Source organism: Panthera leo, chromosome D1, assembly GCF_018350215.1.
Source record: "Panthera leo isolate Ple1 chromosome D1, P.leo_Ple1_pat1.1, whole genome shotgun sequence".
In the NCBI taxonomy this organism is placed as follows: Eukaryota; Metazoa; Chordata; class Mammalia; order Carnivora; family Felidae; genus Panthera; species Panthera leo.
In genome coordinates, this window is record NC_056688.1 from 101,616,197 (window position 1) to 101,642,625 (window position 26,429).

General features: G+C 38.5%; 2 protein-coding genes across 2 annotated transcripts; both read left to right on the forward strand.

The window, feature by feature from the left end:
- Nucleotides 1–10,187: 10,187 nt before the first annotated feature.
- LOC122200760 (olfactory receptor 9G1-like) lies at nucleotides 10,188–11,105 on the forward strand. The gene has a single exon (XM_042906488.1). It carries the CDS (start codon nucleotides 10,188–10,190, stop codon nucleotides 11,103–11,105), a length of 918 nt encoding a protein of 305 aa, XP_042762422.1.
- Nucleotides 11,106–17,380: 6,275 nt separating this feature from the next.
- LOC122201330 (olfactory receptor 1013-like) lies at nucleotides 17,381–24,454 on the forward strand. The gene is made up of 2 exons (XM_042907206.1): nucleotides 17,381–17,405; nucleotides 23,502–24,454. The coding sequence occupies exons 1-2, from the start codon at nucleotides 17,381–17,383 to the stop codon at nucleotides 24,452–24,454; spliced, it is 978 nt and encodes a 325-aa protein (XP_042763140.1).
- The last annotated feature ends 1,975 nt before the right edge of the window (nucleotides 24,455–26,429 follow it).

The window sequence follows — 26,429 nt, forward strand, 5'->3', positions numbered from 1 at the left end:
TTTATAAAGATGTGAATGGAGTATGGAAAAGCCACAAAGGACAGACTAGTCCTTTGACACAGAATTTTACTACATGTGAGCCTAAAAGGAGAAGGGGAAAGAGCTGTTATCAGAACACAGAGAGAGAGGGAGAGAAAGATTTTTTCGTGAGGAAGATGGGATAAAAACTGTGGCATTGATCTAGGGATTAATGTGGCCTCGATTGGCTGTGCAGGGACAGAGTCTGGGAATACACGTTCTAAACCATCTCTTTTCTTCTGTTAGCTCTTCCCCCAGTGGCCAAATTGACTGATACAGTTCATACAGGTTGGTCTCCTGGAACAGAAGATAGAGTGGCAAAGGATGGCAGTCCATGTAGAAGGGAAAATGGAAAATATACTTAGTATACTGCCTACAGAAATATTGTTACCCAAAACTGGGTCAGCCTCTTGGTGGATGTGAAGCCAAAAAACACAGCAAAGCCAAAGAGTAGCAAAAGGAAGGGTTTTACTTGTAACAAGTAAAGGAGAACACCAAGTGTCTTTCCCAAAGCAGTGCCTCCTGGACTTATAAAAATGGAGACGTTCTAAGCTAAGGGTGCCTACACATTCACCAAGGGGCTTATGCAATGGGGAATCCAACGTGGAATTGGGGCAGGTGGCAATCATAAGATTGCCAAAGTCACAAGAGCCGGCAAAGGTCTGCATCATCGATATACTGGCTCCAGTTGCTTGGGTATCTGAGGTATCTGAGGGCTCACAGGGGTTCAAATCTGGAAAAGATAATTCAAGAGTCTATATCAGGGCAGTCTTCACTTTTGAATCAGCACTGGGAGTTTTACCACTGATTTGTTGTCCCTGGCATGATTAGATTATTTCCAGGCCTGATAATGACTGTTTAGCAGAACACAATGACTTATAGATTCTTTCACAAGATGACCAGAGGCCTAAAATGACTTTTCTTATGTCCAGAAAGCTATGTGTCTTTCATCTTCTTGGGACCTAACTGCTGCTGCTTACAAAATCGGTACCTGTGTGTTTATCAGTAGTCGATCCATATATATATATATATATATATATATATATATATATATATTTTTATATATGTATATATTTATATATATTTTATAAATAATATAAATATTATATTTTATAATATAAAATTTATAAAAATATTTTATAAATATAATATAAAATATTATTTTATATTATATGTATATTATATATTATAATATAATATAATATATAATGTTAATAATTGATAATTAATTATTAATAATTAATACTGATAATATTAATACAATAATATAATATATGTAAAATATATAAATATTTATATTATATATTATAATATATTTATATTATATTATTTTATATAATATTATAAAATATTATAAATATTTATATTTATAATATAAATATTATATTTATAAAAATATTTTATAAATAATAATAAATAAATAAATAATAAATAATATAAAATATAAATATAATATAAATATAAAATATAATACATAAATATAAAAATATAAAATAAATAATAAATAAATAATATTAATATAAATATATATATTATATTTATATATATGGATCATATCTGTTTTACATATATGGATGGATTCAGCAAAACTCAATATAGAATGTGAAGAAAAACTATGGTCAAATAAATCTATCACTGGGGAATTACAGTCTCTAAACAAAACATTTTTGAATCTTTATTAAATAAGGTTGACCTGACTTTGCCCATGCATAGTTTTAATTGCTTTGTTTGCCATTCCCCCAAGCTTTAAAACCATGAGGAATTCCATGGATATAAACCCCCCGAGATTGTGAAACAACAAAAATTCAGCTGAGTAATTTGAAAGATCAAAGATCAGCTTTTTTAAATGATTCATGAATTAGCATATCTCTTTGCAAATAGAAAGGAGCTCTGTCAAGCTGTAGGAAAAGAAGTGTTTAAAAGTAGGAAGGAGGTAGAAAAGGGAAACTATTAGCAAAGAATATATTGTTTTAGGCAAGGTCACCTCCCTATGGGGAATGGAAAGAAGGAGTCTATCCGGAGGAGTATCTCACTAATGCTGACCAGGTAATTTCACGCTGACTAGTTGAAGGTTACCTTCTGATGCAGGGGGAGCAGAGTTGAAACTGTAGTTAGGTTCGGTATCGAATCTTGGTTGCTGACATGGGGCCTTAACATAAGTGACTCCATTTGGGGCCTATGGTTTTCTTTTAACAGGATCTACCAACTATTGTAGAAAATTCGAGAACTAGCTGACTGACTTGAATATTAGAATGTTGGAATAGGGTCTTGCCATGCATTTTGATAAGTTGTGCGGTTCAGTGATTGCTGCTGTCATAGAAATTTATTTTTTTCCCACAACAGTTCAATAGCTGTTTACATCCTGTTATATATGGTAGGAAGTCCAAAGCCTCATTTTCGTGCCCTATCTTCATTTTATAGCAATTTCTGAAACAGCTAGAGGAAAAGAATAAATAAATAAGACAGCTTTTTCTCTTATTTGTGGTGATAAAGGGAAATTTGCAATAAAGGAAGAAATGGAAAAATAAAACTATATAATTGACACAAAAGTGGAAAAAAAAAATAACTTTGAGACTGTTTCCCAAAGAAGTAAGTTTTTGTGAGGCCCTCAAGAGCCCTAGAGGCAGAATAAGAGAACCCCCTAGACTCAGGTTCAAAGCAAATCATGAGAAGTGTAATTTCTTCTAAAATTTATGTTTTTCCCAAGGGATGGAAAGACAGAAGATCCATTTAAAAAGAATGTTAGATAACAGCTTATGCTTACTGGCAGCTTGCCGTAGCCTCTGCATAAGACTGGCCAGCAGAGAAGTCCTTTCTTAAAGTAAAACTTGAACCTGTGACCTACAGTCCATGTTTAGTCTCCAGGGAAACACAATGGAAATATGTGCACTCTTTTGTTGTACATGTGTGTGTTGTAGGTTTGAGTACTTTCAAGACCCACAGAGTTCAGGTTCCCAAAGATACCAATGACCCAACACATCCATAATTATTATTAAAGCAATGGTGCGTAAGACAGAGAAATAAAGAAGTCAGCAGAACAGGGAGGACAGCCAGAGTCACCAAGAGAGGCTCGTGCCTGAGGAGAGTAGGCTTGACTAGCAGAGGAAAACAGCAAAGGTAATGAGGGGCTATATTGCCACCAATTGTATTCTCTTTACTCTTTTGCATAATATTGACAATTCTGCTACTTCATAATCATATGACATCAATAACCAATGTAATATTTAATGCTCAACCCCTAATAGCCATTATCGGATGTCAAATACCTTCTAATTTCCTTAAAAATACATTGTGTTTCAGAAATAGCTGCATAATCTTATAGAAATGCATTATTTCAGATAAAAAGTGTGTTACACTACACATGAGGAAATTGATTCTCAGGAGGATTAACTAAGGGTTCAAAGGTGACCAGGTTATAAAGGATTGGAATTAGAACTCAGCTCAAGTCTGTGTGACCCTGTATTTCACGCTCAAGAGCCCATATTGCTTCCCCAAATATGCTCTCCTGCAAAATGCCTCTGCACAAATATATATTAGTTCATTTCATCTTCACAGCTCTGTAAAGGAGGACTGCTGGCCTAATAACAGTTCTAGTAAGTTCTAATAATGGCATTCTAATAAGAGCTGACTTGCTAAAATTTGTCTAAGAGAAACTACAGCCAACTACAGCCTATAGCAGTTGATAGTTAAGTTCTCTGAATTGGAGGGCCACTGACATCATAAGCATCTTTCATGTGCCCGGCCTTCCAATACCAGCTTAAAAATATTATATTCTTCAGTCTTTACAACAGCCCTATCTAAAAGTCTTGTTTCACAAGGTTTGGCATAATCCAGTAACTTGTGCAAGGTCTTCCAACAACTGTAAGCAGTAAGATCAAACTTGAATCCCTGTCATCAGCCCAAAGGCCCAGTGCTGTCTCTGCTTGGACTACCGTCCAAATCGTGGCCACCTTTCATTTCAAAGACATGCCTCCTTGTAGCTCTTCAACATGAAAGAATTTGCTGCTTAAATGGAAACAACCCTCCCTCTCACGAATACACTCTATTTTGAAGTGCCATTAATGTGTGTATTTCGGTGGTCAGACTGTGTAGTCTTTGACTATTTGTCCTTGATTTTTCTTTGCATGCCTGTGACTAGCACAGAATGCTCAGAGATTTCTGTGATTACAGGTCATGTGGAATGACAAAGAAGTCCTCGAAGGCTTAAATGCCATCATTAAGGCAAACCAGAATGTGGATTTAATTGACATGCTTCTGAGAATTAGAGGAGTCTGTCTACTCATCCATTCAGCTAATATTATTCATGCCTTCTCTGTGGTAGATGTTGTTTTAAGCAGTGGCATCCAGCAGTGAAAAAAAACAAGCAACAGAACAAGCCCTTCTTGTATTCACATCCTAGTGGAAAGAGACAGACAGGAAATAACATAGTCGATTATATGGTAACCCAGATGGTAATCGCTCTGAAGAATAAAGCAGGGTAAGGGATAGAAAGTGCTGGGGCGGGGCGGGGGGGGGGGGGAGCAGTGTGCACAGGGCACAAGTTTGAAGAAGGTGATCAAGAAAGACCTTTCTAAGAAGATGATATATTTTGCACAACTAAAGGAGGCAAAGAATGTTCTAAGCAGAATGAACAGCAAGTGTAAATATCTCACGATTGAACATCCTTTGAACTGCAAATGAAGAAATGAAGAGTATGCATATATGTGAGTGTGCAGAGTTTGTGGGGAGAAACATAGACATCCCTAGCCAAAATGTGTCCCTTGGGGTACCGATGTCCCACTGCTCTATGAAACTGTCTCCATTCCACCCACGCCCCATCTCACTAGGTTACCAATCATCTTTATCGGAGGACTGGGTGGGTTAGGGCATGAAGTTTGGGAAGTCAAGAGTTATTTGCCCCTTCTCTTCATGATATGACTAACAGAAAAAATGCCTAAAAGGAGGATGGATTTTGTCACAGTGGGGGAATGTTTAGCAGGAATTTACTGTAGTAGAAAGAACACAGAACATGGAGTCAGAGGCACTGACTGTTGACTCAGCCATGCCCACTGATTTGCTTTATAATCTCCAGTCATCACTTTCATTTTTTAAAATTTTTTAAATGTTTATTTATTTTTCAGAGAGAGTGTGTGTGTGCAAGTGAGTGGAAGAGGGGCAGAGAGAGAGGGAGAGAGAGAGAGAGAGAGAGAGAGAGAGAGAGAGAGAATCTGAAGCAGGCTCCAGGCTCTGAGCTGTCAGCACAGAGCCCGACGCGGGGCTTGAACTTACAAACCAGGAGATCACGACCTGAGCCAAAATCAGACACTTAACCGACTGAGCCACCCAGGTGCCCCTCATCACTTTCATTTTTAGGAGGGCCACCCTCTCTTCATTTTTCTGATCTTGAATTTTGGGTGGAGTGGAGTATCTCTGCATTCGTTATTTGTACTTGCTGGGCACATTTTGATTCAGGCAGTGCTAGTTGCCTCCTGAACACCACCAAGTTTTTCCATAGCCTCTAACATTTTAAGCATTTTAACGTTGGTCCAGGTTAAGCCATTGTCTTCAAGAATGTTCTGAATGTGGCATTAGCCTTGTGCAATCTCATCTAACATCATTCCGACAAAAAGACACTCTATACTCTGGACAGATTTGACAAACTTTGGACAACTTTCCACTCTCCATTCCACGTCCTGCCTCTATACCTTGATGACTGTAGTTTCTTTTTCTTTACCAGAAATCCCTTCCTCACACATGGTAAGTCTCCATGCATCTTCAGCCAAGAAATATGTTCCTCCCTCCTGTGTAAAACCTGCCATAGCACATACACATAACACTTCCCTCATTGCCCCTCGCCAGCTCTCCAGTCTGGCCTGCCTCCCACTATCAGTGATGATAGATCATCCAATTAGAACCTATGGCGATTCTTTGTTTTCAAAGACTGGGTTTCTCCCAATAAACTACACCTTTCTTGAAATCAGTTCCATCCCTTAGTTCTCTCTCTTGTCCATAGTGCCCAACAGAGCATCTAGAACATAGTAAATGCTGTATAGCTATGTAGATTTGGGGACGGATGATATGCAGTGAGAGAACTTGAATCTTGCCTCTCTAAGCCTCAAATTTTGTAACCTTGAACAAAGTATGTACAATCATTCCTCTGTCTCAAATAGCTCATCTGTAAAATGGGAATAGTAATCACTCCTACTTCACAAGATCATCATGAAGGTTAAACTGACATGACTTTTAAAACACTCAGTGGAGAGGCGCCTGGGAAGCTCTGTTGGTAAAGCATCAGACTCTTGGTTTTAGCTCAGGTCATGATCTCATCCTTCATGAGTGTGAGCTGCCCATAGGGCTCTGCACTGACAGTGCAATGCCTGCTTAGAATTCTCTCTCTCCCTCTCTCTCTTCCCCTCCCTGACTTTCTCTCTCTCTCTCTCTCTCTCTCTCTCTCTCTCTCTCAAAATAAATAGATAAGCTAAAACAAATTTAAAAAATACAATAAAACACTCAGTGGAGTGCCTGGGCCATCCTAAATATTCAGCAAATATTGTTAGGATGATAATGGAAAAACTTGACATGTTGCCTTTAGGGACAATACAAGATGACACCTTTCTTGTCATTTAAAAATTGAGTAACAAGTTGATGAAAAATGAGACTGGAGATATTTGTTGCAAAATCCATCTGTATAAACACTCAGGATAATAAAGTCCTCTTCTAAAGCTTTATGGTCATAGCTGAATAGATACTCAAAGATTATGTTTCTCCAAAGTACGCATTGGTTTAGGGGAAAGCCTATGAATTTTATAATCATGCTGCCTTGAGTAAAATCCTGACTGCACTGACTTCCAAGTTTGCCTTGGGGAAGTTGGTTAAGTATTCTGGATCTATTTTCTTGTCTGTAATAGGAACTGTAATACCTACCTCATAAAGTTGTTTGGCAATCAAATAAAGTTCCCGTGAAGGTGTTTTACAAAGAGTAGTTTCTCAAAATATCACAATAATTATGATTACTTTTAAAACCATTCCCTTTTTTTTTTTTGCACTAAATAAAAATTTACTACATGAAGGGGCGCCTGGGTGGCTCAGTTAAGCGTCCAACTTCAGCCCAGGTCACGAACTCACAGTTCCCGAGTTCGAGCTCCACAACAGGCTCTGTGCTGACAGCTCAAAGGCTGAAGCATGCTTCAGATTCTGTGTCTCCCCATCTCTCTGCCCCTCCCCTTCTTGTGCTCTGTCTCTCTCTCTCTCAAAAATAAATGAACCTTAAAAAATTAAAAAAAAAAAAAGAATCTACTACCAAAGTTAATACACTTTTTGGTTAATTGCCTTTTAGTCACTTTCAAAGCCTACACCCCTGAGGTGTTTGAGGAATCAAATACACTGGGGATCCTGAGCAAATATAAGATACTTGGATCTACAACATGGTCCTTTGTTGGCTGTGACTGAGTTTCAGGCCTGTGAGTTTAAGTGTCTTCATTCTGGACAAGGTAAGTAGATCGTTTCTATGCTCATAATCAGGATTGCCTGTAAATATGAGATAAAGGACTCTGCCAGGTGATTTGGGTATTACTTAGAAGCATTTACCTGACCCAACATGTCCAAGGTCCTTAACCTGTGACAGCATCTGAATCTGTCAGCATTGTCCTATTGGTTTGGAGTTAAGGTGTTATAACCAAAAAAAGAGAGACCCATGGATCCCACAAGCAACTGTTAACTAATATCAAATATGAAAGGAGATGGCTTAGCAGTCTCTGGAGTAAGACAACACCACTTACTAATTGTATACTTACTAGCTATTTATTTACACCGAACTTGGTCGTCTGTAAATTACTGCTATTAATCTGTCAATATACCTCTGATGGATGTTATGAGAATGTGTAAAGTAATGTACTTGCAGCACTAACAACAGTGCTTGACTCCAAATAAAATATTGAATATTGTTCACCATTAGGTTTAGAAACAATCAGATTTTGAAATAATGATGACAACCAGAGAACGATCAAACTAGAAGATACTAAGCTGAGGGGCACCCCGGTGGCTCAGTCACTTAGGCATCTGACCCCAGCCTAGGTCGTGATCTCACAGTTCTTGAGTTTCATCCCCGCATCAGTCTCTGTGCTAACAGTGCTGAGCCTGCATGGGATTTTTCTCTCTCCCTCTCTCTCTCTGTTTCTCAAAATAAATAAATAAACTTAAGGAAAGAAAGAAAGAAAGAAAGAAAGAAAGAAAGAAAGAAAGAAGAAAGAAAGAAAAAGAAAGAAAGAAAGAAAGAAAGAAAGAAAGAAAGAAAGAAAGAAAGAAAGAAAAAGAAAATAAGTTGAAAGTCGAAGATTGAGTCCGGGAGTTTTCAAGCATTTCCCACATGAAACTCTCTTCTAGGTCTCATGGATCTGTATTTTCAAAGATTTTGCCCAGCTGTACAACTGTTCTCCATTTGCATTAAGTGTCACGTTTAAAACAGCCCATAAAATTTCATAATAACCTACACGTGAATATGAGATAAACATTGAATTGGTATATTTTTTTTCCATCAAAAACAGGCAGGATAGGGTATATTGTTGAGAAACAAAATTCAGTTGAGTAAAGTTGAAGGTCTAATTGGCTTTATCAAGTGATTCACGAATCAAGTAGCAGCCCAGCCAGCAAGTACATGGAGGCTCCCAGGAGCTGCCCAGAAAGGAACATTTTTGTAGGAAGGAGGGTGGGGCAAGGAAGTTATTAGCAAAAGAAAGAAAGGATTGTGTTAGGCCAGAACACCTTTTTTGGGGAAAAGGGAAAAACAGGGCTTTTATCATGCAGATGATTTCACTAGTGCTGATCTGGGGAATTTCAGAATGACTATTAAAAGAAAAGATCACATTCCTGGGCACTTGAATGGCTCAGTTGGGTAAGCCTCTGATTTCTGCTCAGGTCATGATCTCATGGTTCATGAGTTTGAGCCCTATGTCAGGCTCTGTGGGGACAGTTTGGAGCCTGCTTCACATTCTAAGTATCCCTCTCTCTGTCTCTGCCCTGACCCCCCTCTCATGCTCTGTCTCTCCCTCTGTCTCTGTCTCTCTCTCTCTCTCTCAAGAATGTATATATTTTTTAAATTTAAAGGTCACATCCCTAGGGTATGTTGAAATGGTAATTAAATCTTGATTTGCTTCCCAGGGGGCCAACGACCCTTTCTTTGGCTCCTTGTTTCTTTTTTTAAAACATTATAGAGAAGAGAAAAGACGTACATAACATTAGATAATGAGCAGTGTTAGGGAGAATAATAAAGCACAAAAGGGATACAAGAAATGCCAGGGGAGTAGCTTGGAATATGGTGATCAGGAACATCTGAACGGTGGTAATTTCAGTGGTGATTAACACTTGAAAACTGTTTGCTATAAAGACAGACTGAGGAAGAGCATCCTAGCCATGCGGAGAAGCAGTTCCAAAGCCTCAGAGTATCCCTGTTTATTCTAAGAATTAAAAGGAGGTGGCAAGATTGGAGCCGACAGTAGGAGTCAGAAGCAGAGAGGCAATAAGCCAGTCCACCTTTGTAAGGATTTTGGCTTTACTCTGAATAAGCTGAGAAATCACCAGAGTGTTTGAAGCAGAAGAGTAACATGGTCTCACTGGTGTTTTAGCAGGATCACTCTGCCTGCCTCTTTCAAAGAGCCAAGTGGGGTAAGGATGGAAGGAGGGAGGAAGCAGGGCAACCATTAGAAGCTCTGTGGTAACACCCACGAGAGGTCAGAGTGGTTTTAGCCTAGCAACCACTGGAGCTTGGAAACACTCTTCAGGTTCTAGATACATTGTGAAGGTAGAATCAAGATGTTGCTGATTAGTTGGTTACAGTGTAAAAGGAAAAGAAGAGTCGAGAGTAGTAATTGATTTTCCCTAAAAAGGGATAACGCCATTTACATTACGTCTCCACAGCAGTGGAGAAGTCTGAGAGCAAAACAGGCTGAGGAAGGACTGCTGGAATTCAGTATTTTTTTGAAACTTCCAGTATAACTCCTGTAAAAGATGTTAAGTAGGGATTTGGATCTGTGAGTCTGGAGTCCAGGGAAGAGAAATGGTCAGGAGATTTAAAAAAAAAATGAAAATTAAAAATTAAACTCTAGTATATATAATTTATTTATTCGGTATAGTTTCCATTTATTCAGCACAATAATGCAAGCTGAAATCTATTTTTCTCTCCTCTTAGGTGAGCCATGGAGAGAAGCAATCACACAGCGACGGAGTTCATCCTGGTGGGTTTCACCACAGACCCAACGATGCAGCTGGTCCTGTTTGCGGTATTCCTTGGTGTGTACTCTCTGACTGTGGTAGGAAATACCTCCCTCATGGTGTTGATCTGTAAAGACTCCCGGCTGCACACACCCATGTATTTTTTCATTGGGAATCTATCTTTTCTGGATCTCTGGTATTCCACTGTCTACACCCCAAAGATCCTCATGACCTGCATCTCTGAAGACAAAAGCATCTCCTTTGCTGGCTGTGTATGTCAGTTCTTCTTCTCTGCTGGGCTGGCATACAGTGAGTGTTACCTGTTGGCTGCCATGGCTTATGACCGCTACGCGGCCATCTCAAAGCCATTGCTTTATTCTCAGGCTATGTCCGTAAAGCTATGTGCATCTTTGGTAGTATCTTCATACCTTGGTGGCTTTATTAACTCTTCTATTATCACCAAAAGAACTTTTGCCTTGAACTTCTGTAGTGGCAATGTCATTGATGACTTTTTTTGTGATTTGCTTCCCCTGGTGAAGTTGGCTTGTGGCAAAAAAGATGGCTACCAGACTGTGCTCTACTTCCTTCTGGCCTCCAATGTCATCACCCCCACAGTGCTCATCCTCGCTTCCTACCTGTTCATCGTTGCCACCATCTTGAAGATCCGTTCCACCCAGGGCCGCCTCAAAGCTTTCTCCACCTGTTCCTCCCACCTGATCTCTGTCACCTTGTACTATGGCTCCATTCTCTACATCTATTCTCGTCCCCAGTCTAGCTATTCTTTGGACAGGGACAAAATAGTTTCTACGTTTTACACTGTGGTATTCCCCATGTTGAACCCCATGATCTATAGCCTGAGAAATAAGGATGTGAAAGAGGCTCTGGATAAACTCATTAAATAAATCAAGACTCTCTCTTTCAGAGGAGATGCAAAGACAATTGTTGATCAGGTATTATATTTCAAGAAGAGCTGCCATTGTGTTCCATCATGATGAAGAATTCTCACAATGCAAGTTAAAGAATTTGCACCTTGATACATGACAATTCAAGAGACCTAAGAGAAAATTAGGGGAATTTAGGAGACAGAATTTAAACATAAAATATAAGAACTTGTATTGAATTTCATGTTACTCTAGATTAAAAACAAATAAAAATCTTAAAAACAAAAACTCTCCTCTACTTTCATAATGTGAGAAAACAGCTCGCTCCGTTAGCATGAGACTATTTATGGCTGATTGATATATATAGAATAGTATCTAAATATTTATTTTCTAAAAACAGGAACAAATGTGCTAAGTTAATTTTTAGTATCTTTCTATGACAATGAATTAGTTAAAATTATCACTTTCTATTCCCTTAACAGAATTTCTTAAGCATTTATATATGTACTTTTTGCCCCCAAGCATTAGTGCAACGATCTAGAGTCACCCATGAAATAACTTGGCACAACAAAATTCAGCAAGCAAGGCCTCCCCAATCTATGTTTCTTACATGTGTCCCTCAGTTAAGGAAAAACCAGTCAAGTTTCCATAGATACGATTTTTGTAAATTTCTGTATACTTACCAGAGTTCCTCTTTTATTTTACAAGGGTGAAGTTGCAAGGACTTCTACACCCAAATTGTGACATCCTGAGCATCAAGACACAATTATTATGAAAAAGAATAATAACTACAGTAAGATGAACCGATTTGAGAAATAAAAGTCTATGACTACCCACTACTTAAAGACTTGTACGGGTGATACACACAGGTAGTGATAAAGCAAAAGGGTAAATATGATGAGTTGCATCTAATTTTGATTTTTTAAAAGTGAGGTGGTGTAAATATAACTCATGTCGCTGAAACACGAATATATTCTCGTTTCTACTGGGATAAGCAGTGGTAAAGATAAAAATGCAAGAAAGTGAAATTCTGGCAAGTAGTCCCCCAAAATGTAAGAGCTCCATGCAGAGTAGAAAAGACTGATCCAACATGTTTGACTTTGACAGTGTTCTAAAATGGAAAGCTATGTATGCCAACTCAGACTCTCATTGTCTAAAAGATCTCTATTTCTCATGAAAAATAGTAAAATTCCTATAAACCATATTATTTTGGAGTAATCTTAACAGATCTGATCGGTGTATTATAGTGACAGAAAGTCAGTTGTTTCATGTTGATCAAGGGAAGCTAGAAAATACATCATTCCAGAGAACATTAGTTCAAAAAAGTAAAACTGAAGTAATCAGCCTTCTTAAAACATCCTAATGTTGGGGCACCTGGGTGGCTCAGTCAGTTCAAATTCTGACTCGTGATTTTGGCTCAGGTCATGATCTTAGGATCATGATCTCAGGAAGTGGGCCCGGTGTCGGGCTCCGTGCTGAGCGTGGAGTCTGCTTAAGGTTCCTTCTCTCCCTCTTTCTCTGTCCCTGCCCCACTTAGGTTCACATGCATGTGTGTGTTCTCTCTCTCTCTCTCTCTCAAAACAAAACAAAGACATCCTAATGTCACAAATCCCGATTTTTAACTACGATAAAAATGCTCAAACTCCTTATCAAGAACTCCTATTTTAATCCTTTTAGGAGAAGCAATCAAGTCCTCTTCTCCAAATAATTACCAATGTAATTGGTATACCCAGATACCGTTAATTTTCATTGGCCTAATTGTAGAGTCATAATGTGTACGGAAAAGTATCTCAACTCCAGAATCAAGCCTAAATGACACCAGTAAGGCCCTAGTAAGAAGGTAAAGCATAGCTAGGAATAATCTTAGAGAGACATACAAATACACATGTAATTATACACGTAATACACATGTAATTAAATATGAGGCATTGGTGTTTCAGGAAACGTTTTCGAATATTTTTAAGTTTGGCAGGAAGGTTTTTAATCACAGAGGGAATGATTCATCTGCAGTTCATGACTGTGAAACATTCAAAATCTCCCATAGTAACTTATAATTACACTATGTATTCCTAAGGGAGTCTCATTACTCAAATCACAAGTGAAGTTTGAAGTTTAAAAGAAAGTGCTTTCTAAGATGTATTATTTAGATAAACACATTTTAACAAATCCAATATTTTGTAAGAGTCAACTTTCTACCTCACTTCTTGCATTACTCTGGTTCATTCACTCTCAACACCTCAGCTGGATGAGAGCGGATAAGCTGTCTGTATTTTCTTCCTATTAGGTCTGAGCCTTTGGTCATCTTCTTTTTATTTGGTTGCAGTACTTTTCCTTTGAAAGATAAGGCCCAGGGGATACTATGAAATATAACACTAAATCCTCTGGGGCATTTCGGTGTTCCTTTGGGGTATTCCACCCTTGTGGACGCTGATTCCAAATATACTGCGTATAAGGTTATGAGTAGGGAAATTAAATTCTTGTGTGCTATTTTATGCCACAGTAAAAGAAGTAGTGGTAGTCAGGGCCCTCCGAGAAGCAAACACTGAGATAGAATTAAGAGTCCCAGGATTTTATTAGGGGAAATAGGTGTGCTTGTGTAAGGGAAAATGGCAAGGAGACAGAAGCGAGAAGTACCAGTAAATAACAAGGCAAATCTGAACACAAGTGAAGAAGAGAGGCAAGGAAAGAGAGGAAAAGGCATCCTAGACCTAGATCCATCTGTCATAAGCTCATTAAGGTTACTAGGAGGTACTTGAGCCAAAATTAGCCATCAAAGGCATCCAATGCCTAAGAAAGACAGTCTTACCTTGGTATCCCTGCTGTGTTCGGTCATCAGCAGGGAGCAGTCTGTGGGGAGCATGACCTTGATACAAATGAGGGAATGTATTTCAGCCAGGACCTTCTACTTGCTATACTTGGAGTTTGAAAGGCTCATTTTCCCGGCCACCACAGGCACCGTGCCAACCTCATCCCCTTGGTTTGTAGAGATGTACATTCTTGATAAGGGAAAAATGAAGCCATCTACTGGCCGCTGTTTTAAAACAGGCGAGGACACCTTACCAACCACAACTGAGCTTTCATCTAGCCTTTTAAAGATTTGATCAGGACAATTGCTTCCGAATGTTGGGGCAGAAAGTAAAGCCAACTATTTCTGTGGATTGGAGGAAATTGTTACTATTCCTTTGCCATTTAATGTTTTTTTCTTGGTAGAGGCAATGTTTGGTGACATATCATGTTCATGAAAAAGGCTACATCTACAGGTGCTGGCAAGAAAAAAAAAACTGGCAGAAAATGGGTGGATAAAGCCAATAAATCTCCCAAAATGTGATTATTCCTGGAAAGAAAGCCATTAACTTTATACTTTTGGATTAGGAAGACGCAGTCTAACCGAATCACCCTGCTACCCAAGTGATTCACAATCCTCCCAGAAAATGACATCATATATATCAGAGGCACAGTTGTGATCTCTGCTGTTGGCATTTGGGATACCTAACAGAGGAAGTAGCCAAATCAGTCTTGGTGAAGAAGCCATCTTGTTAAGCCATTCCAGCTGCTCTGGCCATTTGTGCAAGGGCTTGTGTAGCAGAAACTGGAGTGTGTGGAGAAAGAAGTGGACTAACGTTCACAGAGCATGTCACGGCAGCCACTTGCTTCGTGGCAGCCTCCCAATCAATACATGCACGTGTGGGTAGAATCATGTACATATGTGTGAACGCAAGGGGTTTACGACGTCTTCCAACAAAATCTATCACCTGCAGGTACAATGAAACCAACCAGCCTCTCAGGCTCTCCCACAAACTCAGTGATGTCGAAACACACTGTTTATCCCTCAAAGGCGACATCTGCTTCGTGCCAGGGTGAGCCTGTTCAGTAGTACAGATTTGTGAGGATACAATTTTTTTCCTTAATGTTTATTTATTTTTGAGAGACAGAGCATGAGTGCAGGAGAGGCAGAGAAAGGAGACACGGCGTCTGAAGCAGGCTCCAGGCTCTGAGATGTCAGCACAGAGCTTGAGGCGGGGCTCGAACCCACAAATCTTGAGACCTGAGCTGCAGCCAGTCGGACGCTTAACCGACTGGGCCACTGAGGCGGCCAAGGATTCCAAATTGTTTTTAATGCAAACTGACTCCCTCCATTTTATTTCGCAAGGGCAATATTACTGTTTTCTGCATCTTATCTCCAAATGTCTATCTGTAACGTGCTCATTCATGATCTCCACCTTGCAGATTCTCAATCCCTTTCCCCCCAGACCAAAAAAAAAAAAAAAAAAAAAAAAAAAAAAGAGAGAGAGAGAGATTTAAGAGTAATGAATTGGGATCCCCACCCCCATGTATCTTCCAAGTCTTTGATGGAAACACTAATCTCTGTACTTCCCCTCAGGTTGAAATTTTGTTTACTGACTTAGCAGAGCAATTTCAGCTTCTACTTGACCCTTGAAGCTTGAATTTAATAACCTTCATTCCAAGAGCCAGCGAATGTAACTAAAATGAGGATTCTGTTTCACTTTGTATATCTGTAACAGTATTATTTCTGGGTCTGGGTAAATAACGATCAGCTGTATACCGAGTTCCCCCGGACCTACTGACAGATGCATTCAGGCCAAAGTTATCTTTGACGTCGTCTGAATTACCGTCCCTGGCAAGTATGTACCTCAGGTGTTTTCCATCTCTGCAGATTAGTGTCAGTTCAGAGCCATATCTAACATCCCACACAAGATCTGGGTGCTTCTGTTTTCCTAATGTGGGATTACCATCGTAAATGGCTGCAAGCCATTCACAAGAAGCCTTGGAGGAAGATGTATGGTGTAAACCTTGGCTCAGTTTCAGGGGCTTTCCTCAGAGTAACCGTGCCTCACCATTAGTCAATGTTTTCAGTGGCTGTAAACCAGCTTAGGTCAGAGAATTATGTAAGTTGTATTTCCCCATTAGAACATCCCGAAATAGTTTTTATCCGAGTAAAAACAAAATACTTTTATTGGCAAGACAAATTTCACCTTGGTTGGTTTCCCATATGCTTCACATCTGAAGAACCACCTAATCCATGAGACATTGCCACAAATGTCTGAGCAAAATACTTGGTTACCGCCTAGAGTTTGTGGTATATTTGGAAATTCCTGCCATCTTGTCTCTGAGAGTTATTCACTGCAATATGGCTTTCCGGCTACCTGTTTGTGTTTTAGTTAGATAGTCTAGGTTTAAATTGCAGCAGAAGCCAAATCACCACGTGATATTTATGATGTCTATTTGCATGCCTCTGTGCCACAGAAAAAATGCCTTGCCCTCTGCCTGTCCTTTTTTCCATGATGCCACTGGTGATCACTTAAGTAAGTTTGATGCTACTAAATGCAATAGATTACCACTGTCCCGTTTCCCACCTCGATGGGTTTATCTGTCCCACCTTCAAATACATGAACAACCCAATCCCAATTGTATTATCTCCCGGTAGTACCACTTTTAGGACCAGTATCTGGCAAGTAACAGATGGACACATAAACTGATTAATTTGGGGAGGGTTTACAAAGGGATTATTACAAAGAAATGCACATGGTATAAGGAACTCCCAAAGAATAGTGTACTAACTCTAAAACCAGTAACTTCTGAGAGTCATCTATCACCTTTTTTATTTTTGCATGAAGTCAGAAAAGTCTTGAGTAATGGAGGGAGGGCTTTGAAACGGGTCACCTGGCAGGAGTTATGATCCAGGTCTAGGGATGCAGCCCACTGTGGCATATTTGCAAGAACGAAGACTGGAGAAAACCACTCGGACCTCACTCTGTTCCCCACCAATGATAACCGCTGGCTAAATCCATGAAGTAGACAGACAACAAAGAAGCCCACCGATACAGTTAATATGGCTGAGTATCCTAGAGCAAAAGAGGAGTTTAAAAGGATCGAGAATGGATTTGGAAGGACAAAAGAAAGGTATTCAACACTTAACAAAAATATCAGTATTGTTGAGCATAGGTGCTTTAATATGCAGATGTATGTATATTAATATATATTTTATATGTAATATATGTCCACATATAGGCTTAGTGTATCTTCTACTCAAGTCAAGAGAAAATGAGAATGCAAGTTATGACTGATTACATTTTCACCAGGGAATCCCAGTCTCAAAAAATGAATTCTCCAATATTAAATAATACCCAATTTGTCAACACACAATTTTGTTTAATTGTCTTGTTCGTTATTTCTCAAGCTTATGAAATCCTGAGAGGTTACAGGAGTCTACAACTCTGGGGATTCGGAAAGCGAAATAAAAGTGCCTGAGGCCAGCCAATTTGAATCCCGTGGAAATGACGGTGTCGCTGATAATTTTAGGTAAGTTGTCTGATCCAGATGTTAGAGGTAGATGGAAATTTTCTCTTGTTCCTCACAACCAGGGCAATGGTCATGTGCATACTAAGATATCATAAATGCTAAAGAAAAAGCCTCTTTTGAAGTATCTTCACCACCTTCCTATCGTAGCTTCTGAAACTGCTGACTTCACAGGAAGAAAAAGCATATCTTAGTATGAGACCAAAAAAAAAAAAAAAAGGGTGATCAGCATTTATAGAAAGGACAAGGGGAAGAAAAACATTCTTAGTATCTACAGAGCTACTGGGGCAACAGAATGAAGTAGCAGAGATTATTAGAGATTCTTGAAGGCCAAGGGCATCCAAAAAAGTTCAAATTTCTTCCCGCTTGAAATGCTTTAACAAAGCATAGCATCAGATGGCATTTTTTGAGAAGAATTCAAGGAGATCTCTCTAAACACACACTTTATATTCGAGTAATTACAGGCGGAAATACGTGATTTACCGTATAATAGGAAAGCATAACTTTAGTTAGGAAGAATAACATGTTAGCTGGTTAGCAATTAATTAGCCAGATGACTGTGATCTGATCGGGAAAATAGAACTCAACTCTTCAGCCCGGTCTCTCTACCCAAGGAAACGTGTGCCCTACTTGTTTTTGCACTGGCATCAGCAGGCAGAGTAGATCTGTTTACAGCTCCTGTCCTTAAATGTGTAACATTTGGCAACACATTGCAACTCCTGGAGGATTCACAACATTGCAACGGCAGGCAGACTCCAGCGATAAAGAGTGAGAATAACATCACCGAGATTTCTTAGAAGCCACCCAGAAAAGCAATTCTTTTGGTTTGTTTCTTTTTCCAACTCAGGGCTGCTCATTCATTCATTCATTCATTCAATATTTATTGTGTGTCTATTATATATCAGATATTATTCTAGTTATAAGCATATAATAATGAATGAAACAGACAATAATCCCTGCTCTCATGAAATTTATATCTTTTTTTTTTTTTTTTTTTTTTTTTTTATTTTTTTATTTTATTTTTGGGACAGAGAGAGACAGAGCATGAACGGGGGAGGGACAGAGAAAGAGGGAGACACAGAATCGGAAACAGGCTCCAGGCTCTGAGCCATCAGCCCAGAGCCCGACGCGGGGCTCGAACTCACGGACCGTGAGATCGTGACCTGGCTGAAGTCGGCCGCTCAACCGACTGCGCCACCCAGGCGCCCCGAAATTTATATCTTAATGGGCTCTTATCTCTGTGTGGCCCCAGTAACCCTGTAGGCCCATGAAAAGTGGAAATTTACCACTCAGATACTCTCCAGTTATTTTCCATTTCTTCACATTTTCCCAGAGGAATCCTACAAAAGTCACAAAGTGGGGCACCTGGGTGGCTCAGTCGGTTGAGCCTCTGACTTCGGCTCAGGTCATGATCTCACGGTTTGCGAGTTCAAGCCCCACATCGGGCTCTGTGCTGACAACTCTGAGCCTGGAGCCTGCTTCAGATTCTGTGTCTCTCTCTCTCTCTCTGTCCTTCCCCTGGTTGCATTCTCTGTCTCTCAAAAATAAATAAATAAGCATTAAAAAAAAAAAAGGTACAAAAGTCTACAAAGTAAAATACAAAGCTGTGGAGTGGAGTTTCTTCCCAGAGTGATAACATCCTTTAAAATCCTTTTGAAATGTGTGGTTGGATTCTTGACTGTCACAAAGATCACAGGCCCTATATAATAAGCGGCAGACAAGGATGAAAATATTTTGCATGTATGGGGAACTTCCAACCAAAACAACTGTTCCACTCTTTACATCTGGTGTCTTCATGGACATTTGTGCTTTGAAAAAAGATCTTTATAATTACGTCAGTTTGACATCTACCCCACTTTACAAGTATACACTATATTTTGCAAGGTTTTACTATAAGTCAACCCGCCTAAGAATTCAAAATTGAGGGAAGATTGCCATTAATTTTGTTTGGAACTTTATCAAGAATTATTCACCTTGTCAGAAAAATCTTACCACTAATGGAAATGTCACTCTTGATATCTGAATCACTAATACATATGTGATGATTCTATTTCACCAAGTGTTCCAGAATTTACATATTGAAATTCACATTATTTTGGAATAAATCCTATAATTATTATCAGAGTTACATTATGAGCTACTTTTCTTTTTTTATCGCTTTACCTTCGAATTGGCATATTTTATATACATACACACACATACGTTGTACATAGGTTATATTAATTATAAATTTCATTTTAAGACCATAAAAAGAAATTATTTTAAATGTTTGTTTTAAAATGGAAGTTTCTGAATGTGATAAAATTGAGAATTATTACTACAAACGATATCAAGCTGGGATGTGTCTTTTTAAACATTGTACATGGCTAGTTATAAAATCTAGAGAATAATGTTAAGTCCCAGGCTTTTAGACCTAAAAGACTTAGGATGACATCACATATTTTGCTACCTGACATAACCAGATGGGTTAATCTATTGATCTCCACTCTGAAATTTCTCTCTGATTCTCAATTTGTTTGTCTCACTGGGACTTATGATAAATGTGCCAAAGGCTCCTCTTTCTGTGATTGTGGAAGAAAACTGTGTAGGAGAGGCAAAATTTTACTTTAGGGTTTTGGGCTGGGCTTGAGAATTAAATTGGCATAAGACAGATTGACAGAACAAAAGCATACAATATATTTAATATAAATATTACAGGACGTGGCGCTCATAAGGAAATGAAGATCTCAAGAAGTGAGAAAACCTAATTTTTTTTATATGCAAGTTTGAACAAAGAGAAGCAACTGTGGAAGAGAACTAAAGTATATGGGGCGGCCGAAGGAAGATAAAAATTATTTTATTTTATTTTTTTAAATGTTTATTTACTTACTTTGAGAGAGACAGCGTGCGCGGGGGAGGGGCACAGACAGAAGGAGAGAGAATCTTCAGCAAGCTCTGTGCTGACAGCACAGACCCAACCTGAGGCTCAGTCTCATAGACCATGAGATCATGAACTGAGCTGAAATCAAGAGTCAGATGCTTAACCGATTGAGCTACCCAGGGGCCCCAAGAATTACTTTAAAGAGAAAAGCTAAGAGCAATTTCAAAACTTACTGTAAGGTTACAGTAATTAGGACAGCGAGGTACCGGCAGAAAGATGGACATAAAGATCAGTAGAATAGAATGGAGAACCCAGAAATAAATCTTTACACTCTGGTTTTGGTAGGTAGGGGAAAGTCTCCCCAGAATGCCCATGGTCTAATCCCTGGAATCCATGAATATGTTAGATTACATGGAAGTGGAAATTAAAGTTGCAAATCACCTGACTTTAAAGTAGATTATCCTGATTATCTCACCACTGTTGTCTTGTCTGTTACCCATTGACCTTTTACATGACAGTTCTTCACAATTCCTATAATCATTAAAAAAATTTTTTTTACTGCTTATTGGCTGTGATGTGTATACAAGTTGTACATTAAACATACCTTCATTTTTTTTTAAGTACAGAATTTTTAGTTTCTTTTTCATTAGGGCCATATGTCCCCCCCTGCCCCCACACACACAAGAAAAAAATACAAAAACAAAAATAAAAACAAGAAAAGAGGGTAATGTACAAGTTTCTGTATGTATGAAGTCATGCTGTATTTCAAGAGAGCAGCTGACCACAACTTGCTTCATGAATCTCAAGATGTAGAAATGGTTGCATAGTGATTGATTTATAAAACAGTTACCAGGACAAGCAAAAAAGGAAAAAAAAATGCAACTAAAAGGAAAAAACACAGCTTCAAAGATTTTTCAGTGTTAAGAATCCACATCTGTATTTGAAGATAATGTAGTTAAAAAAAAAGTAGAGAAAAAAACTTCATGTAAATTCCTCCTTTTCCTCTGGCTTAATGAATATCATTTATTCAGTAAAAAATCTTTGTATGTTCTATATGTTAAGAATAAATGTACATTAAATATTGTTATAAACTAATTAATTGATTAAAAAAATAGATAGTCCTGGATAATCACCTAGGCTGAATGTGATCACAAGAGTCCTTAAAAGTACAAAGAGACAAGAGTTGAGAGCCAAAAGATGTAACTATGGAAAACTGGCCATACAGATACAATGGTGCTGACTTTGAAGATGGAGAAGGGAAACCATGAATCAAGGAATGTGGGCAACCTCTAGAAGCTGGAAGAGACAAGGAAATGGATCCTCCCTTACAGCCTCCAGAAAACAATACAGCCCTGCCTACCTCTTGATTTCAGCCCAGTTGGACCCATGTTGGATTTCTTTCTAACCTACAAAACTGCAAGATAATATATTTTTGTTGTTTAAACCCATTAAGTGTAAAGTAATTTGTTACAAGAACAGTAGGAAACATATAATGATGAACAGATTTTTGACAAGGGTACCAAGACAATTCAGTGGGGAAAAAATTGTCTTTTCAACAAATGCTGTTGGGACTAGATATGCATACTCAAAAGAATGAAGTTGGACCCCTATCTCACACCATATACAAAAATTAACTCAAAATCGATCATTGACCTAAATGTAAGAACTAAAACTAAAACACTTAGGATAAAACAGAGCAAACTGTTATGAACTTGGGTTAGGCAATGGTTTCTTAAATAAGACACCAAGAACAAAGAAGAAGAAAAAAGATAAATCGGACTTTATGAAATTTAAAAACTATTGTACATCAAAGGAGACCATGAAAAAAATAAAAAGATAACAGAGAATTAGAAAATATATTTGCATATCATATATCTGATCAAAGACTTGTATCCAGAATATAAGATGTATTACAATTCAAGAAAGAAAAGACAAAAAAAAAAACACAACTAATTAATAGATGAGCAAAGATTTGAATATTTTTCTCCAAAGAAGATAAACAGATAGCCAATAAGCACTTGACAAGATGCTTAACATCATTAGTCATTAAGAAAATGTAAATCAAGGGTGCCTGGGTGTCTCAGTGGGTTGAGCATCCAACTTCAGCTCAGGTCATGACCTCGTGGTTCACGAGTTTGAGCCCCATGTCAGGATCTCTGCTGGAGCCTGCTTTAGGTTCTGTGTCTCCCTCTCTCTCTGACCCTCCCTGGCTCCTACTGTATGTCTGTGTGTCTCTCTCTCTCAAAAATAAATTAAGCATTAAAAAAAAAATGTAAATCAAAACCACAATATTATACCACTTCACACCCGATAGGATTGCTAAAATCAAAAAAAACAATAATTTGTACTAGAATAAGGAAAAATTGGAATGCATGTACTTTGCCGATGTGATTGAAAAATGGCAGGGCTAATCTGAGATACAGTTTTGTAGTTTCTCAAAATGTTAAATATAGATACACCATGTGACTCAGCAATTATAAATGAACACATGTCTGTACAAAACTTCTACAGGAAGGTTCATAGCAGCATTATTCATAATTGGCAAAAATTACTGATAGTAAAATATACATCAATTGATGAATGGGTAAAATAATATGGTATATCTATATAAAGGAATATTATTTGTCAATAAAAACAAAGTAATGATACATGCTACAACATTAATGAAAAAGAAAAATATGTCAAAATGCCATATTTTGGGGTCGTATATTGTGCCGTTTTTCAAATGTTACCACCTTCCAAACCCCGGGGACTTTCCCATCTCTCATGGACTTTGAACAACTTGAAAGGAATGTTTCCTCTCACTGTCTAAGTTTAATCAGCTCCTCTCCCAATTCATTTTCACTCCACCATCCAGTTTTATATTCTTAATATTTCTAAAATTAACTGAAAATATTTCTACACTTATTTGTTTATTTATTACGTATGCCTCCCTTCTAAATAAAGTCTCCATAGAATAAGGGTCAGCCCTATTGTCCTCATTGCTATATCCCAATGCTCAGATGGAACCTGGGGCTCAAGAACTATTTTCTTAAAAAAAATGAATAAGGCCCCAAGATCATTCAAGCTTTCCTATTGTTAAATGCATCTCATTGAAATGAATATTTTGAGACTCAAAAATTCCCATCACCTGCCCTAGCCAGGCAAGATTCCTGTTCTGATATCCCTTACCCTATCACAGAGAAGGATCTCCTGTAGTATCGCTGAGGGTGTTAAACTCTTCACTCTTTCATTTGTAGATGGTATCTCCTTAAGTCATGGAAGAAGCAATCATTCGGTGACTGAGTTCATTCTGGTGGGTTTCACCACAGACCCAACGATGCAGCTGGTCCTGTTTGCGGTATTCCTTGGTGTGTACTCTCTGACTGTGGTAGGAAATACCACCCTCATAGTTTTGATCTGTAATGACTCCCGGCTGCACACACCCATGTATTTTTTCATTGGGAATCTGTCTTTTTTGGATCTCTGGTATTCCTCTGTCTACACCCCAAAGATCCTCATGACCTGTATCTCTGAAGACAAAAGCATCTCCTTTGCTGGCTGTGTATCTCAGTTCTTCTTCTCTGCTGGGTTGGCATACAGTGAGTGTTACCTGTTGGCTGCCATGGCTTATGACCGCTATGCGGCCATTTCTAACCCTCTGCTTTATGCTCAGTCCGTGTCAGGGACATTGTGCATCTGTTTGGTTACATATTCCTACACTGGAGGTTTTGTCAATGCAATAATACTCACCAGCAACACATTCACATTGGATTTTTGTGGTGACAATGTCATTGACGACTTTTTCTGTGATGTCCCACCTCTGGTGAAGTTGGCGTGTGATGTTAGAGAGAGCTACCAGGCTGTGCTCTACTTCCTCCTGGCCTCCAATGTCATCACCCCCACGATGCTCATCCTCGCCTCCTACCTGTTCATCATCGCTGCCATCTTAAGAATTCGCTCCGCCCGGGGCCGCCGCAAGGCCTTCTCCACCTGCTCCTCCCACCTGGTCTCTGTCACCTTGTACTATGGCTCCATTCTCTACATCTATTCTCGCCCAAGTTCCAGCTATTCCCTTGAGAGGGACAAAATGGTGTCCACATTTTATACTGTGCTCTTCCCTATGTTGAACCCCATGATCTATAGTCTGAGGAATAAGGATGTGAAAGAGGCACTGAAAAAACTCTTTCGGTTAACACATTCGGAAGTCTGAATTGACATATATTTCTCAATCAGTGCTCAGGGAAAATGCATTGCTTCAGGGGAAGCTTGAGAAACTGGCTTTAAAAAACAAAAACCAAGCCAAACTAAACCAAATCAAACAAGGGGCACCTGGGTGGCTCAGTCGATTAAGTGTCCCACTTTGGCTGAAGTTATGATCTCACCATTCGTGGGTTCCAGCCCCACAAGCCTGGAGCCTACTTGGGATTCTGCGTCCCCCTCTCTCTCTGTTCGTTCCTCGCTTGTGCTCTGTCTCTCTCTTTCTCTCAAAAATAAACATTAAAAAAAATTTAAAAACGAAACAAAACAAAACAAAAACCACCTTTTTTTTTCTACTCAAAGAAATCCAGTGAAAAAGTTTTATTTATATTAGTTTGATTTACTCTAGTGATCAGACTATATATTATAAAATATTGGTTCAATCTAATATTAACATAGTGTTTTAAAAAGCAACATTGGGTTTTAATGCAAAATAGAAATGCATATGTTGCTTATAATATCACAAAAGATGAAGCTTTACTTTGCTATCTCTCCTAAGTTACCTATTTTTTTCCCCTGCACACTGTGCTTTATGGGAATGTGAAGAAATTCTGGAGACTTATGCTATCCAGAGTTTCTGTAATAGAAGAATTAAAAAAATAGTAAGAATACTGTGATGAAAAGAGAAGGCAGTGAGGCATTATTTGATGAATGCAGAGGAAAAGAAAGATCAAAAGTGTCAGAGATAATACAAATGCTGAAGTGAATACACATATTTGTCCTAAAATTTTAATTTAAATGCATTTTATAAATGTGCCCATTACAATGTAAATGGGATCAATTCCCTCATTTCTCTTTCTGCTGCTTCATTATTGGTGTGTGGAAATGCAACTGATTTCTGTATTTTGATTTTATATCCCGTGACTTTGTTGAATTCATGTATGAGTTCTAATTGTTTTTTAGTGGAATCTTTTGGGTTTTCCACATGGAGTATCATGTCATCTGAGAAGAGTGAAAGTTTGACTTCTTCCTTGCCAATTTGTATGCCTTTTACTTCTTTTTGTAGTCTGATTTCTGAGGCTAGGATTGCCAGTACTATGATTAACAACAGTGGTGAGAGCGGACATCCCTGTCATGTTCCCGACCTTAGGGGAAAGCTCTCAGTTCTTTCCCCATTCAGGGCGATATTAGCTATGGGTCTTTCATATATGGCCTTATGATGTTGATATATGTTGCTTCTATACCTACTTTCATGAGAGTTTTTATAAAGAAAGGATGCTGTATTTTGTCAAATGCTTTTTCTGCATCTATTAAGATATGGTTCTTATCCTTTCTTTTATTAATGTGGTGTATCACATTGATTGATTTGTGAATATTGAACCAGCCCTGCAGCCAGGGAAGGGGCAGATCCCTTCCAGATTCAATCCCACTTGATCATGGTGAATAATTATTTTAATGTAGCATTGAATCTGATTTGCTAGTATCTTTTTGGGAATGTTTGCATCCATGTTCATCAGGGATATTGGCCTATAATTCTTCTTTTTAACGGGTCTTTGTCTGGATTTGGAATCAAGGTAATTAATGCTGGCTTCATAGAATGAGTTGGAAGTTTTCATTTCTATTTTTTGGAATATTTTGAGAAGAATAGGTATTAACCCTTCTTTAAATGTCTGGTAGAATTCCCCTGGGAAGCCACCTGGCCCAGGACTCTTTGTTAGATTTTTGATAACTGATTCAATTTCTTTACTAGTTATAGGTCTGTAGGTCTGTCCAAATTTTCTATTTCTTTCTGTTTTTGGTAGTGCATGAGTTTCTAGGAATTTGTCCATTTCTTTCAGATTGTCCAGTTTGTTGGCATATATTTTTTCATAATATTCTCTTATAATTGTATTTCTGTGGTATTGGTTGTGATTCCTCTTCTTTAACTCATGATTTTATCTATTTGGGTCTTTCTCTTTTCTTTTTGACAAGTCTGGCTAAGAGTTTAT